This window comes from Meles meles, chromosome 16 (assembly GCF_922984935.1).
Source record: "Meles meles chromosome 16, mMelMel3.1 paternal haplotype, whole genome shotgun sequence".
In the NCBI taxonomy this organism is placed as follows: domain Eukaryota; kingdom Metazoa; phylum Chordata; class Mammalia; order Carnivora; family Mustelidae; genus Meles; species Meles meles.
Window position 1 is genome coordinate 22,193,085 of NC_060081.1, and position 17,043 is coordinate 22,210,127.

At 37.8% G+C, this 17,043-nt stretch overlaps 1 protein-coding gene across 2 annotated transcripts in view; it reads left to right on the plus strand.

The window, feature by feature from the left end:
- The window catches only part of PIGF (phosphatidylinositol glycan anchor biosynthesis class F), a 36,113-nt gene that overhangs the window by 4,807 nt on the left and 14,263 nt on the right, over positions 1-17,043 (plus strand). For both annotated transcript variants that reach the window (XM_045980726.1, XM_045980727.1), the window contains exons 4-5: positions 367-483; positions 15,839-15,947. In XM_045980726.1, coding sequence (XP_045836682.1) covers positions 367-483; positions 15,839-15,947 — 226 coding nt within the window. The remainder of the gene's footprint in view (positions 1-366; positions 484-15,838; positions 15,948-17,043) is intronic.

Sequence of the window (17,043 nt, forward strand, 5' to 3'; positions counted from 1 at the left end):
TCCAGGGTCCTGGGATCAAGTCCTGCATCAGGCTTCTTGCTCAGCTGGGAGCCTGCTTCTCCCTCTGTGGGCCACTCCCCTTGGTTGTGTGCATGTTCTCTTGCTCTTGCTCTGTGGCAAATAAATAAATAAAATCTTAAAAAAAAAAAAAAAAACGAAGCCAGATATTTGCTAGATTGTTTTTCATAGCTTGTTTTTCAGTATTAAAATGTTTTTTAATTATCATTTTGGTAGGACTCGTGTTACCTTTCAAAGTAAAATATAAGAAAATGTTTTCATGTTGACTCTATTTAAGTAACCAAGATTATGTTGTGTCCATACACCTTTAATGCTTTTAAAATTAATAAAGCTTTTTTTTTTTTCTAGGTTGGTGTTGGAAACATTTTTATTTGCAGTTACTTTGTCAACCTTTACTACTGTACCTTGTTTGTGTTTGTTAGGGCCAAACATCAAAGCATGGCTAAGAGTTTTCAGTAGAAATGGGTAAGTTTTAATTTTATATTTTAGTGGTGTTTGAAATTTAAACAAGTTAATGTAGTATTTTTCCATTCCTGGATGCTTTCAGATTATTCTATGAGTGTTTTTCAGGGCTGTGGTTCTCAGGGATGCCTCAAGGGCCCACCACGGTTGGGAAGTGGGGATAGGGAGGGGGTTATATTCCATTTGAGGGGGACTCAAGCAGGTGGAACTAGAGGCTCCTCCCCACTTTAGCAAGATCAGCTCTGCTTTTCTTCTGTATGGGAGGATCCCACTTTGCCTTTTGTTTGAAAAAAGTTTCCGCTACCAAAAGAAGGCTTTGAGAACCACTCCTCAGGGATGATTTATCACTGTACTAAAATTGCTACAGATAAAATTGCTTCCATACCTCTTATAATGTAGAATTGGGGTCCAAAATCTAAAAATGCTTATTAGTATAACAACTGTAATTTCTTATTTAGCCTTTTTTGTGGTAAGACTTCTGAGTGCAAGTTTCATAGGATTTTATTTCCTTAGCAGCCATGTATAAGTATAAATTCAGCACGGCTAAGTTAAAATTTTAGCTTCTACAAAGGCATTGAAATGGTTCATATCACAAATGGTTAAATTGTAAGTAAGAAAGCTGAAAGCTTATTTGGTGCCCATGATTTTGTCCCATTTACCAACCAGTAGCAAAAATTTCTTGAGTTCTTACTCTGTTCTCCATGCTGTGCAGGCTTTGTGTGGATTCTGAAGTATTAGCCATGATTCTCTCTTTGAGAAGTTGTATGGTCAAGGGACAAGAATAAAACGAACAAACAATATGAGATTATAATTGTGTAAATCAGATAGTAAGTGCTATTAGAACTCAGAGGGGTAGGAAGGCTGGAAGGGAAAGTATCTGTAAAGGATTTGGATCCGGAGTGTGAGATTTGGTGAGATGAAAGGAAAAGGGAAAGACATCCGTGATAAGATAATGAAGGAAGCTATAGAAACTGAAGGGAAGTGATAGTTTTGTAATTTGGAAGGGAACAACCAGTATAATACAGAGGATGCACGCTGGCTATTAGCTAGGCTCCATAAATTACTGACATTTTCCTTTTGAAATGAATATTGTTTCCCTGCAGAATTGTCTTCTGGTATTGATAAGGTCTCTAGAAAACAAAAGTGCAGTCATTGAAAACTCTTTCCCATCCCACATTGTTACCATAGTATTCCTAATGGCATTCATTTCTTTTAGCATTTTAGTTTGAAACTGTTAAGCAGTGAAAACCAGTAGAAACATTATAGATTTGGATTGGTGATTTATCCAGCTTTGAACTGTGTTTCTGATTAATGGTTTATTTGGGGGAGACATTATCATCTGATTCTCATTGTGCAGTTAGTTCTGCCATAGTATGGCGTGCGCATTCCTAGAAATCCCTGCACCATGCAAAATTGGACACTAAAAAACACAGAACTTATGGGAAAGGCGGGATTGAGGCATAACACTCAAAAACTCTGACAATAACTCCTAAAAAGATAGGAACTTAATAAAAATGGTAGTATAGTTTTATACATGTTAAATAGTTAAGAAATAGATAAACATTATAATGAATATGGTCCTTTTCCTTGGGAAAAAAACAAACAAACTTGAAATTTGCTTTTTGGGAGTAGCGTGGGAAGAGTTGCCACTGTAAGTTATTATGAAGTCGTAAAGGAGGGTTGTTAGAACTCTGATGGGAAGTTAAGGACTGGATGTGGGAGGTGTGACTCATACACATGAGGGAAACTAAGGAAGCTGGGAGTTGGGGTTTTGTTTTTGTTTTTGTTGTTTTATGTTTCAATTTTTTATTTAAATTCCAGTTAGTTAACATACAGTATAATATTAGTTTCGGGAGTAAAATTTAGTAATTCATCACTTACATACAGCACCCAGTGCTCATCACAGGTGTTCTCCTTAATGCCCATCCCCCATTTATCCCCCCACCCTGCCCTGCCCACATCCCCTCCAGCAACCCAGGGAGATGGGTTTTTTAAAAGTAGTATTGAGATAAAATTCAAAGACCATACACTTTGCCTACTTAAAATGTACAATTCAGTGGTTTTAATATATTCACAAGAGTCATGCAGCCATCATCACAGTAAAGTTTAGAATATTTTCATCACCTCAAGAAAGAAACTTCAGGGCGCCTGGGTGGCTCAGTGGGTTTAGCCTCTGCCTTCAGCTCAGGTCATGATCTCAGGGTCCTGGGATCAAGCCCCACATCGGGCTCTCTGCTCAGCAGGGAGCCTGCTTCCTCTCTCTCTGCCTGCCTCTCTACCTACTTGTGGTCTCTGTCAAATAAATAAATAAAATCTTTAAAAAAAAAGAAAGAAAGAAAGAAAGAAACTTCATACCCTTTAGGTATCACTTCCTTATCCCCTCTCCCCTAGCCCTAAGCAACCACTAATCTCTTTACTGTTTCTATAGATTTGCCTGTTCTGGACATCCATAAAAATGTTATCATATAAAATGTGGTATTTTGTGATTAGCTTCTTTCACTTACCCATAATATTTTCAAGGTTCATCTATGCAGTAATTCATTCCCTTTTATGACCAGGTAAGATTCCATTGTGCGGCTGTATACCACATTGTGCTTATCCATTCATCAACTGGTGGACATCCACGTTGTTTCTACTTTTTGCTATTATGACGAAGCAGCTGTAAGCACTTGTATACAGGTTTTTGTATGGACATAATGTTTTGAGTTTTTTGAGTATGTGCTCAGGAGTAGAATTTTTAGGTCTTATGATAACTTGTTTGAGGAACTGCCAGTTTTCCAAGGTGGATGCACCATTTTACGTTCCACAGCAGGGTATGAAGGCTACAGTTCTCCTGCGTCCTTGCCAACAGTTGTTATTATCTGCCTTTATGACTATCGCCATCCTAATGGACATAAATTGTTATCTCCTTGTGTTTTTTATTTCCATTTCCCTACCAGCTAATGATGTCAAGCATCTTTTCATGTGCCTGTTAGCAATTACATGTCTTCCTTAGAGAAATATCTCTTCAGATCCTTTGGTTATTTTTGAATTGGGTTATTTGTCTTTTTTTACCATTAAGTTGTAAGAGTTCTTTATATATTCTAAATACAGATCCTTTAGCGTATACATGATTTGCACATTCTTTCTGTGGGTTATCTTTTCACTTTCTTCATTGGGTCCTTTGAAGCACAAATGATTTTAATTTTGATGAAATCTTATTTATCAGTTCTTGTCTTTTGTTGCTTGTGCATCTTGAAGGGTCCTATCTAAAAATCCATTGCCAGATCCAAGGTCATAAAGATTTACTCCCATGTTTTCTTCCAAGAGTTTTATAGTTTGAGGATTTACATTTGGGTCTTTGGTCCATTTTGTATTATTTCGTATACAGTGTGAGGTAAGGGTCTACTTTCATTCTTTTGCATGCAGCTCACCAGTTATCCCAGCACGTTTTGTTGAGAAGGCTGTTCTTCCCCTTTGAGGGATTTTGGCATCCTTGTCAAAAATCAGTTGGTCATAAACACATGATCTTTCATTGTTTTTCCATTGACCTATATGTTTATCCTTATGTCAGTACACCACTGTTTTGATTATGTGATCGGTGTTTGGGGGATGTGCACATTTTGTGTGTTCATACACTGCTAAGTGCCATTGGGTGCAGTTTTTATGTGTTCACTTTGTGTTTTTCAGGTGAAACTGCTCATATTGTTCCATAATAAATCAGTCAAACTGGAACAAATTTGCATGTTCAAAACAAGCATTATAGCGGAACTGGCTATATATATAAATGCCTAATATTTTAAAATAAAAAAAAATCAAACTTCAAAACTCAAGGGAAACAGAGAAACTACCCTTCTCTTAGTAACTTACCGCAAATTTAATATGTATATATTTTCTAATTCTGCTTTAATCCTATTTCTACATTTAGCCTGAAGTATACCTTGCAGCATGCCTGTTGTTTTCTGCTGGGTTAAAAAGAGGTTTTTAAAAAGTTTACTATAAAATTCAACTTTTGGATACTTTGAGATTTGTAGGGTTCATTTGTTGTCACTTTGTTTTCGTACCTGTTGGCACTTTATCCCTTCTCAGAAGGATCTATCGCAAAGTAACACTAAAAATTATAGGAAGGGGGATACCATTTTCCAGCTAGCAAGCAAACTGACAAAGATCTGTGAGTTTCATAATACATAATGTTAAAGGTTTGGGGAGGTAGTGCCAATGGGAATACAAATTCGTTCACGCTCTGTGAAGGGCAGTTTAGTAATATCTGTAAAAATAAAAAACACCCATCTTTGACCTAGCAGTTCCACTTCTAGAATCTTATGCACTAGGTATATTTTCATACCTACAAAATATTGAATGTGTAAGATTACTCATTGTAGCTTTGAAAACAGCTTAAATATCCTTTAATAAGGGGTGGATTATGTTAAATTTAGTGTAGCTAAAAAACAACAAAAACCCAACCATTTCTTTATTTACTGATATGCTGTTAAGTGGAAAAAAGCATGGTGAAAAAATGTATGTAGGATGCTACCATTTATGTAAAAAGTGGGCAGGAGAGAATAGATATACCTGTGTATCTTTGGAAGAATACATGAGAAACTGATAAAAATACTGGTTATCTCTGGGGAGGGGGTCTGAGAAGCTAGGGGACCAGCTCAGAAAACTTTGCACCAACTAACTACCGTTTGGTGTCTTTTGAAATTTAAACCATAGTAATACACTACCTAGTTGAAATGAAAATTATAATAGGTTAGGTTTTGCCAGTATTAAGCTTATTTGGGGGGAGGGGTGTTGAAAGTTAGGCCTGTATCAAGAAGTTTTTAGATTTCTTTTAAGCCACCTAAACTTAGGTAGACTGCAAAAATAGCCTTCGAAAATTTCTAACATGCAACAAGCTCAGTTGCTGGAGGTCTATAGCTAAAAACAATCAATTTGTAATATGAAACAGTTAACTTGCACAGGGAGGGGTATGAAATAGTAATATGCAAAAGTAACAACTTTTAAAGCACGTTCATGTGTCTTAACAGCATTTAAATTTCACAGCAGTCTGGTAAGATACTTTTGTTTTCACAGTTTTCTAGGTGAAGATACTAGAAAGCTGACAGGTTTAGTGATTTGCCCAAGCCCTGGAATAGCCAGTAAGCAGTAGAGCTGCGACTTGAATGCAGATCATCTGATAGGACAGAAGGTTTTAGGAGACCACACTGAGGGTTAGAAAATGAACTCCTATCTTCTCTTTGTAGTGGCCCAAGTGATCTTAGAGAAGCTATTCATTTAACTTCAGAGATCCTCATGTGTAATACTGTTAGCAGAATACTAATAAACACCTTGCAGGGTTGTACCAGAGCTGAGTGAGATAAATGAAATCAAATAGCAAATGCTTAAGAAATGTTTGTCAAATGGATTAATAAATATCAGGGAGCATTTTTATATTTCATTCTTCCAATCCTGGCTGCTGTTTGTCTTAGTACCTCTTCCTGGTTTAGGTAACAGACCAAGGAGTACAGGGCATGGACAACCATGGAAAAGGAGGACATTTTTTCAGTTGGTTTAATGTAAAATTAATTTGAGCTTTGTCATGAGAGAGCAACTTAAGTGTTCATGTCTCCACCATCCCGGGCGATACTTCAGTTTCTTCCCTAGCATTTTTATCACACTTTAAGAATTTTGCATAAAAAACATGTCAAATTTTGAGTGAGTTAAGGGAACAGTTAATTTGATAGGTTAACTTGTTTAATGTTAGAGTTGGCCTTCTTAAATGTCCACTGTTAAGCAAAAATATTTTTAAAATGCAAAGATCTGGTGGTTCTGAAGTGATAATATGAAATACTCACACAACTTGTATATTATTTCAGAATTGTCCCAGTACACAGTTAGCATTATTTGTATTGAGTCACAACTTTGGTTTCAGAGAATTGGAGGTTATACTAATATGAATAATACATTTTGTTTCTACTCAATAATTATTTACAACAGAAATTAAAGTTCTGATTGAAGTCCTTATGCTCTAGTTCTAATTCATTAAAAGTTCATAAAATACTTTTATTACAGATTTTAGGGCTTTAAACATTTTTATCCTTTATCCTGTGTCTTAGCCTTTAAAACACAGAAGAGTTTTTTTTGTTTTGTTTTGGTATTACTGAAATACAACTAAAATGTTCAGAATGAACAGGCCAGTTTTTAATTGGGCTTACATCTTGCTCGGTATGGAATCAGTATAAATGTTTTATACTTTTCTATGCAAAATAAGTACTATATCCAAATTGTTTATTTATTTATTTGCATGATTAATATTGAATAGATGATAACCCAGTGAAGACTGAGAAATATAAAAGCTTTGATCCTGAGAACTGTGTAGGAATTCTGTCCCAAGAGTACTGTTGTGTTGAGATTTAATACTTGGGGCGCCTGGATGGCTCAGTGGATTGGGCCGCTGCCTTCGGCTCAGGTCATGATCTCAGGGTCCTGGGATCGAGCCCCGCGTCGGGCTCTCTGCTCCGCAGGGAGCCTGCTTCCTCCTCTCTCTCTGCCTGCCTCTCTGCCTACTTGTGATCTCTCTCTCTCTCTCTGTCAAATAAATAAATAAAATAAAATAAAAAAAAAAGAGAGATTTAATACTTAACTAAATGACATAAAGGACACTATTTTAACAAGACTTCTCCTTAAAGTAAATAATGAAGTTATTCTAGATTAAAAAAATACAAAGGAATGCTATTTTAAAGAAACCCTGAAGGTAGAAAAATAATTTGGTCTCTTAACTTCTGCCAACTTCTATTTGGTATTTATTACTGAGCATACTTAATGTGTACTAGTATAATTCAGTTTGTTACCTTGCTGTTATAATTATTGTGGGTTTTTTTCCTTTTGTAGACTTTCTTACAAAAGAAGGTAGTATTCTGACTACCTTAAACCTGTATTTTTCATTGGAATTTGCTTTTTGATTTTTCAGTTCTTTTATGCTGTTTTTCGCATGTTTTAACTTAGGATCTGACCACTTTTGGTGAACTGAAACACTTGAATTTCTGAGTAGGTTCCTGAATTTGTGGTTATCTCGCCAAGGTCAAGATAGTAAGACCTGTTTGTTTAGATAAAGACAGCAGGCATTTTTGGTCATCTTTCATGGGAATCAATTTTATATTGAAAAAACTACCGAGGACATTTAAAAATAAAAAGGTAGTGAATGACCAAAAATTTATACATTATTAAAAAAGGATAATTTAGCCATGATAAGGGTATGAAAATTTAGTGGCAAAGAGGCACTGATTTTAATACTCATTCAGTAGGGGAGTCAGGTTCTGTAAAATATCTCTAGCCACCAAGAGGAGTTAGTTGTGTGGGGTCTCCTCTTTAGATGAAGAGCTGAACGGTTAAAAGATCAGCTCCATTTGAAGAAGCATTGTTTTGGTGACAGCCTATCTAAGCCACAGTGTTCACTGTTAGCTACCCCAGGCACCTGATACAACGTCTAGAACATAGCAAGCTTTCAGCATGGTCTATTTCAATTAATGTTTGATAAGATGAATTTCAGTGGAGGCAAATAATATAGACAGTTACTTGGAGCGCATTGTCATGAAGATTGATCTGTAATATTTTTTTAGTTTTCAAGTTTGTCCACAGGTGGTGAGCCATTTATTCTAGTCTCAGCCCTCTTGACTATGTATACATTCCTTAACTATGAAAAAATTAACCCCAAAACATAGAATTTAGATGACTTTGTCATGGAAACTTACAGAAGGGGAATAAACCAGTGTCAGCGCTGCTATAAATTAGTTAATACAAAAGAATTTATTTTTTATCTTGTTTATTACAAAAGAATATATAGTTTAAAAACGCAAATAATAGAAAAATATAGAAGGCTAAAGATCCTATAATCCTACCAGAGAAGCAGCCATTGCGACAGATTTTAGTCTAAGCTTGTCCACGTGTATCACATATTTGCAGTTTATACTATCACTGCTTTATAACTTCTTTTTTAACTTATTAAGAACATTGTTAGCTGTATGTGTGTATAATCTACCTCTTCTTGCATAATGTCCTTAGTATATCTTCATCCTTAAGTAAGAATACTGCCAGTTACATTGGTTTCAACAATCGGGAAACTGATTATCTGACAGATAGAGATTGTATGGTTCTAGACACAGACAGACAGTCAAAATGTAACAGTGCTTCTACAGAGAGACAGTCACAGTCTAACTGTGCTTCTTACTGAGTCTCCTGGTTCTTAGCCTCAGGCTGATAGTGAGATGATAGCAACTTCTCTGCCTTTGAGCCTCCCTAAGCTAATCCCTGGGAGAGAGAATGGAATCACCATGATTTAATTAGTCTGATCATCGGGGGTGAGATGAATGTTGGGCAAGCATTCCCTGTAACATGGTTTATTTAATTTCCTACCGAAGATTATTTTCAAGTTTTCAGGATTTTAAATAATGTTATTCTGACATCTCTGTACCATATAATTTTATATACTTGTACAATAGTTTCAGTAGACGAGATTCCTGGTGTGGAATTCCTAGATCAAAAGAAGTTGACAGAGACTGCCCAGCTAAAGTTTTCATTTGAAGAATTTGAACTTAACCTACCAATAGAGTGCTGTTTCCCTAATTCCCAGTCAGGGCTGTTTCCTTTTTATCAATTTATGAGGGCTGCTGCCTATGGGCTCTGCCAAGGGGCCAGACTGCTGCCACTGTAGCTTCGTCTGATTTCTAATGGGATGCATAAGCTCTGGTTAGAAATTTTTGGAAGTTTGATCTGTCGAGCAATTTATTAAATTTCAACAGAATATCACTGAGTAAATTGCACAGATAGCATTTCCCTTATGTTGCCTCCCCATTCTTTTCTTCTGCCTCAGGTTGCAGAAAACTGAGTAGCAAATAACATCCAGTCCTCAAGTGCTGCTTCAGGACAGGAAAAAATGGTGCTAGTTAAGGTGGGAAGACAGTTTTAAAGATAATTCACTCATTGTATCTGAGCAAATATGTAATGTGGGCAGTGTGCCCATGCAAAGTGTGAGCAAGATGAAAAGAAATGGCATGGCATCCCTAAAAACACATTGTAGAATAATAAGAAGAAAAAGGCAAGACAAAAGAATCCGGTCTGGAAGAAAATAGTACCCAGGGGAAAAAAATAAACTCTACATGGTTTATCATAGAATAGTGTCATTGAGAGCATAAATTCAATAAAAGCTCAAAGATAAGATGAAAAAAAATGAGGTGGAGAAGGAGATTGCAGAATTAATGAAATAAAATGAGAATCCAAACCACACCACCACAGGTCATAAATTAGAAACAGACAAATTAAGAAATCAAGTTCTAGCTTGGAAAAAAAGTTTGAGCCAATCAGAATGAAAGAGGTAGGGAAGAGTAAAGCAGTTAGAAAAGAAATGATAAATGCAGAGAACAAAGGAGATGAACTTAAGACTAGCTACTGTTCCTAAAATAACAAAATAGGAAGTAATTCAATATTTGATGGAAGACAGCTTCCCCAAATGAAGGAATCGTGCAGTTTGCACATTAAGGGGGCTCACTACATTAAAAAAAAGTAGTTGCAAACTAGGGTTACAGTGAAAAAAATAGGAGCACTATAAAAGTAATATAAGCAGTAGAAGTTAGACAGCGGAGGAAGGGAAGATGGAGTAAATACAGCTCTACCCCCACCTACTCTGGCTGGCCCCAGATCCTACAGCTGTTTGGTACAGTCTCTTCAGGGAATGGGGATTAAATGAGATTCTACGTATTGAATGATGAATCCTCACATGCCTAGTCCTTTTCACTCCTTTGGCCCAGAATACCGACAGCCAGGCTAGGCAGGGAATAGAAGTACTTTCAGGGAAAAAATGGCACAAAAGAAAAACCTACAGTTACTGACATTTGAGGGTTCTCTGAAAGGCAGGGTTCCTATTCACTCCCTGGCACAGTGAATCCCACCAGGAGACTCGTGCTGCTCATGCACAGTGAACATCTAGTCATCTGTTTAGTGTGCTTCTTTTTTGTTGTTTGTTTGTTTTTAAACATACCTTTATTGAGATACAACTTCATACCATAAAACCCACCATTTCAAGTATACAGTTCAGTGGTTTTTAAGTATAGACACAGCTTTGTAACCATCACCACAACCTAATTTTAGAACATCTTACCATGCCAAAATGAAACTCTGCCCATTAGCAGTCCCCCTCCTACCCACCCTGGCACAACCCCTCACCCCCTTCCCAGGCAACCACTAAAATACTTGCTGTCTCTCTAGATTTGCCTGTTCTGAACATTTCACATAAAATATTTTACTTTTAAGTAGAATGAAAAATGAACAATCACTAGGCGTTTCAGACACACCTCTAAAGTGAAATGCAGAAATGAAAACAAAAAAGAAACCCAGTAGAAACAAAGGTGATATAAAAACCAGAAGATAATTCTAAAAAATGTCTGTTGTTTTATATCCGTAAGACATGAACAGGAGACAGTCAAAAGGAATATTCAAGGAACAAGAAGCTCTTGGAAATTTAAAAAATATGAGAGGGCGCCTGGGTGGCTCAGTGGGTTAAGCTTCTGCCTTCAGCTCAGGTCATGATCTCAGGATCCTGGGATTGAGCCCAGCATCTGCTCCCTGCTCAGCAGGGAGCCCGCTTCTCCCCACCCCCATCTCTGCCTGCCTCTCCGCCTACTTGTGATCTCTGTCTGTCGAATAAATAAATAAATCTTTTTTAAAAAATATGAGAGAAAAAAATTCAACAGAAATAGAGACAAAAGTTAAAAAGTTCCTTTAGTCAAACAAAAAAAGGCAAAAATATGGAAAATGGATTAAAAGGTAAAAAAAAAAGGGGGGGGGGTTAATTCCAAATGGTAGTATTTCAGCAAAAGAGTAAGAAAAAGACAGTCTTAAGGGATCTGGGCATAAAAAGCAAGTCTTTAAAAAGAAAATGCCAAGAACCAAAAGACTTGACATTATTGATTAAGAAGGCCCATGGGTTTCCAGCGTCCTGGCTGAAAAGACACCCACTCCAAGACATAGGGTTGTGAAATTTTAGATAACCAAGAGTTAAGAGAAAATTCCAAAGGCTACCAGAGAGGACAGTGGAGGGAGGAACATCTTACCTAGAGAGGAGTGGGAGCCAGAATGTCTGAACTTTTCATGCGGGAAACAGAAAATAATGGACAAATCCCTTCAAAATTCTGAGGCAAAATGATTTCCAACAGTTACAGTCAAGTCCTTTTTAGACTTTAAACAATCTTTAAAATCTATTTACCCTTTCTCAGGATTCTACTGAAGGAGGTACTTTTTTTTTTTTTTAAGATTTTATTTATTTGACAGACAGGGATCACAAGGAGGCAGAGAGGCAGAGAGAGAGGAGGAAGCAGGTTTCCCGCTGAGCAGAGAGCCCGATGCGGGGCTCTATCCCAGGACCCTGGGATCATGACCTGAGCCGAAGGCAGAGGCTTTAACCCACTGAGCCACCCAGGCGCCCCTGAAGGAGGTACTTTAAAAAAAAGAAAGAAAAATGAGAGTATAAGGAAGTCTTGGGAGTTTAGGAAGCAGGACACTGAAAAGCATTGAGAGCGGCAAGGGGAATTCACAGGATGATGATATAGGGACCTTACAGGATAGCAGCTATGCTTCAGGCCTAGAGAGCGGCCAGTCCAGCTCGGAGCAGGTGAGGTGCCTCCAAAAAGAAAGACAGAAGGAAAACAGAGCACAAACAAGTATTTAGAGGTGATGTTTAGTTTCTTTGGAATATTTGAGGATGGTTTAGTGACAGGTACGTAAACAAATGGAGGATAAAACGAGGCAGTTCTTAACATCGAAAGAACATGAAAAAATTACTAGAAAAAAAGAAATGTGACTGGTTTACTATGTAGTTCAGCTGTCATGAACGTTTTCATGACCGCAATGATGTAGATACTTGCTGTTGATTCAGCCGAGAGGAAATGTTACCATGCAGAAGGGGATGGTGAGTCAGGGAGAAATGAGTATGTGTTGATGGCAGGCTTCTGGGGAAAGGGTACTAAGTCCTCTCCTTCCAGTGTAGAAAGCAGGGAGTAACTATGTCTTGAAAAGTCTATACCTAATGTATGGTCTTTACATTTTGAGGTACATAGAAGAAACAGTGAAGAGTTTACAGTGTCTGCCTTGGGAGCAGAAATCAGGAAGGAGTGGAGAGGGATGTAGAGAGGGATTGGTAGTAGGTGTCACCCTCAGATTGTGATCTGGGACCTTGAAGGTGTTGATATGTATTATGATTTTGATGAATATTAAATTTTAATTTTACAAAGATAGGCTACAGAGTTTTTCTATTTTTAAAACTAGGTCTTAGGTCCATTTATTTTTTAATATTATGTGTAAGATCATAAACCCCTTTGGATACATCAACAAAATAGAGGACAGCTTCTTATATGTTTGCACATTTTGTAACCGATGGTCTCAGTGTGCTATAAAAATGAAAAATGTGCAGGCATGGATCTTGCCCCTTAGCCCAAGGAACTTGGAGCTTAGATGTTAGATAAGCCATGTACCGGCCCCTTGTTAAAGCATAGCTCTGATCGTATCTGCCTTGATTTAAAACCTTCAGTGGCTTCTTTAGTGTGACTTTTCAGGTTTTTCCAAAATCCTAACCCTAAATCTACCCCAATAAGATACTGTTTCACACCCACTAAGGTGGCTGGGATCAGTAATAACAAGAATTAGCAAGGATGGGGCGAAATTGGAATTCTTACACATTGCGAGTGGCAATATAAGATGGCTCAGCTGCTTTGGAAAGCAGCCTGGCAGTTCCTTTAAAAGGTTAGACATAGTTGTCATACGAACCAGCAGTTCCTTTTCGTACTGTATCCCCAAGAAAAATGAGAACATATGTCCGCACAAAACTTGTATGTGACTATTTATAGTAGCATTATGCGTAGTGGCCAAAAAGTCAAAACAACTCTAATGTCCCAGGAAGTGATGCATGGGAAAAATAAATGTGATTATATCCATATAATAAATTATTATTTGGCAATAAAAAGGAAGTATGCTGCAAAGTGGATGGATCTTGAAAACATTATGCTAAGTGAAAGAAGCCAGTCACAAAAGACAATGTATGATTCCAAGTATATGAAGTGTTCAGAAGAGGCAAATCCATGGAGACAGATAGTAGATTAATGGTAGCCTGGGACTGGAGGGAAGGGAAAATGGGGAATGATTGCTAACGGGTAAAAGGGTGTCATTTGGGGATGATGGTTGCACAGCTGTAAATACACTGAAAAACATTGCGTTGTGCACTTTAAACGCGTGAACTCTATGGCTGGGGAAAGGTTATCTGGGGCAGATTTTCACTGTATTCAGCAAAGATGTTATTTTTAAAAATCCTAACTCTAGGGGCACCTGGGTGGCTCAGCAGGTTAAAGCCTCTGCCTCCAGCTCAGGTCATGATCCCAGCGTCCTGTGATCGAGCCCCGCGTCGGGCTCTCTGCTCAGCGGGGAGCCTGCTTCCCTTCCTCTCTCTCTCTCTGCTGCCTTTCTGCCTACTTGTGATCTCTGTCTGTCAAATAAATAAATAAAATCTTTTAAAAAAATAATAAATAAAAAGTAAAAAAAAGAATCCTAACTCTAACCTACTTTTCCAGCCTTATTTCGCCTTCTTCACTCAGCCTCAACCAATCTTATTTTCGTTCTTTCTACCTGCAGTGCGAGTCTTTCTCCAGTTCATCAAGCCCAAATGCCACTGGTTCTTCCAGTTCTGGCGGAACTTCCTCTTCCAAAAAATGGAAGAAGTAAACCCCTCCCAGCAGAAAGTAAACCTTGCTCTCAACCTCTCCCAGACTTTATGTCTCTAGACACATTATGTATTGCAACATACAGGAGTTGTGTGTTAAGTGAAAACTAGCCAACATTTGACAGCCACAGATTTCAAAAATAACCCTAGGAAATCCTTTAAATTGCCCGAAGAGTACAGTTACCTCTTTACATTAAACTCATCGGTTTTTTTTTTCCCCCTCCGAGATTGAAATGGCTCTCTGTCTTGTTGAATGCTGGCTAAAGAAATTGACTTGCATTTTTAGGTGTTATATAAAATAAAAAAGAACAATAACAATTGCCTAGAAAGTAATACGAATTTGGACCTATGGCGATTGGCTCCAATCTTCTTCCAGAAAATTGATTTCAAGAGCTGAAGTTATCTTTTGTAGGGTGGGGGAGGGGCAGTAATGAGAGAGACAGTTGATGGAGGGATTGGCTTATGAGCTGACGTGTCATTTGGGGTTACTTTAATTCAGCGTATATTTTATGTGTCTGGCCTGTTTCTTTCTTTTTTTTTTTTTTAAGATTTTATTTATTTATTTGACAGAGAGAGATCACAAGTAGGCAGAGAGGCAGGCAGAGAGAGAGAGAGAGAGAGAAAGAGAGGGAAGCAGGCTCCCTGCTGAGCAGAGAGCCCGATGCGGGACTCGATCCCAGGACCCTGAGATCATGACCTGAGCCGAAGGCAGCGGCTTAACCCACTGAGCCACCCAGGTGCCCGTCTGGCCTGTTTCTGATGAAAGAAATCCTTTAACAAAACAGATGTCTTCAGTAATTCTCACACTTGCTGGAAGAAACTGCTTTTCATAAACTTGATAAGTCAACCTTGAATTTTAAACAACTGAATATTTGGAACCTGATGTACTACATTGTGGTGGGGTTTTACTTTTCTGTAACCAGACTCATGCTCCACATGGCTGAGTGGTCACACTCTGAGGGGCAGAGAATGGCAGAATTGTGTCTTTTCACCTTTATATTCTAAGATACACACTTAAGATACACACAATAAGAATGGTAGGTGAAATTGCTGGACCTTTTGAAATCTTTTGTTCTTTCTCTACCCTTCCCCCACCAAATAGAGTTGATCTGTTTAAATGAAATGTGCCATAGGAAGGACTAGTTGAATAAGTGATGGTCGCTCCATGTAGTGGAGTACTAGTATAGCTGTTAACTAGGAAAAACAAAATAGCAAAACTGGGTTTATAACATGATGCATTTGAGTTTTGATAAAGGATGTATACATCTATATATATATCATTCCAAACATATTTGTGCATGCATAAATTATGTCTGGAAGGATATGTACTCTGTTGGTAATCACAGCTGCCACTGGGGAGAAGAACCAGAGTTGATAAGAGTGGGAGGAAGACTTAGCATTGCAAATGCTCCTTCCTATTGTTTGACTCTCACCATGTGTACCTACTATCTTTCCAACTGAAAAATATTTATATCATCTTCCTAATTGGTTGTTAATAGTTCAGGGTTAAGTAGATGTCAACTCGAGCTGGTTGTTAAGTGAACAGAACCTGTATGTGTAGTGTTATTGGCACTAGTTTTTGATGCTCTAGCAGCTCAGAGAGATACCACCAGTGATTTACATATTTGTGTTTTACAGAGTTACATCCATTTGGGAGAACAGTCTTCAGATCACTACAATTTCTAGCTTTATAGGAACATGGCTTGGAGCCTTTCCTATTCCACTCGATTGGGAGAGACCATGGCAGGTTGGTTTCAGCTGCTTAAAGCAACAAAATAAACGGACAGCGATGGTAAAACTGATGAAGCTAACCAGTATGTCTCTATAAATTGTGTTGTTCAGTTAAGTAGGGATCCAGTTCCCTCTGTCACCATAATGTAGGCGATCTTGTACTGGCCCCAGGGCCCGTAGACATCCGGATCAGCCCCGTTCTGTCTTCCAGGCACTGTTTTCTACATGCGTAGGTGAATAAATAAGCTTAGCTTGTGATATTTATAGGAGTCTTGAAAAAACAGAATAGAAGTTATAGGAATTTCCTGTTTTCAACTTTGATGCTCATTGCCTTTGTGGTCTTAGATGCATATCTTCTTAATTTGATTTATGGCCAAGTTGAATGTTGATTTTGAAGTATTTTTAAAAAGCATAGAGCATGGGGCGCCTGGGTGGCTCAGTGGTTTAAGCCTCTGCCTTCAGCTCAGGTCATGATCTCAGGGTCCTGGGATCGAGCCCCGTATCGGGCTCTCTGCTCAGTGGGGAGCCTGTTTCTCCCTCTCTGCCTACTTGTGACCTCTCTCTCTCTGTCAAATAAATAAATAAATAAAAACAGAGAGCAAAGTCAGTTTTGAAATAGGGGTACATGATGTTGAAGGAAGCTCATGAACATCAGGTTTTTTATTTCTGATCACAGTAGGATATAGCTAATAAGCTAGATAAAACACTATGAGGTAAGTGTTCTTTTTATTCCCATTTTACAGATGAGGAAACTGATTCCTAGAGGATATGTATTATTTCCAAGATCACTGAACTAGTAATGAATATCTCTTTGTCTTCATTTTTAGTGGCGTTTATAGTATGCCATTACACAGTTACTCCTAAATTTATTTAACAGATTCACTACTGATCATTTAGGTTATTGCCAGTATTTCACTATTCTAGATTGTGCTGGGATAGATACCTTTGAATCTATATTTTCATGTATTTTTCAATTACTTTCTCAAGATAATCTGTCCCAAGTGGAACTATAGTATTAAAAACTAAATATACGAGTGAAATAAGTCAAGCAGAGAGTCAGTTTTCATATGGTTTCACTTATTTGTGTAGTATAACATGGAGGACATGAGTTG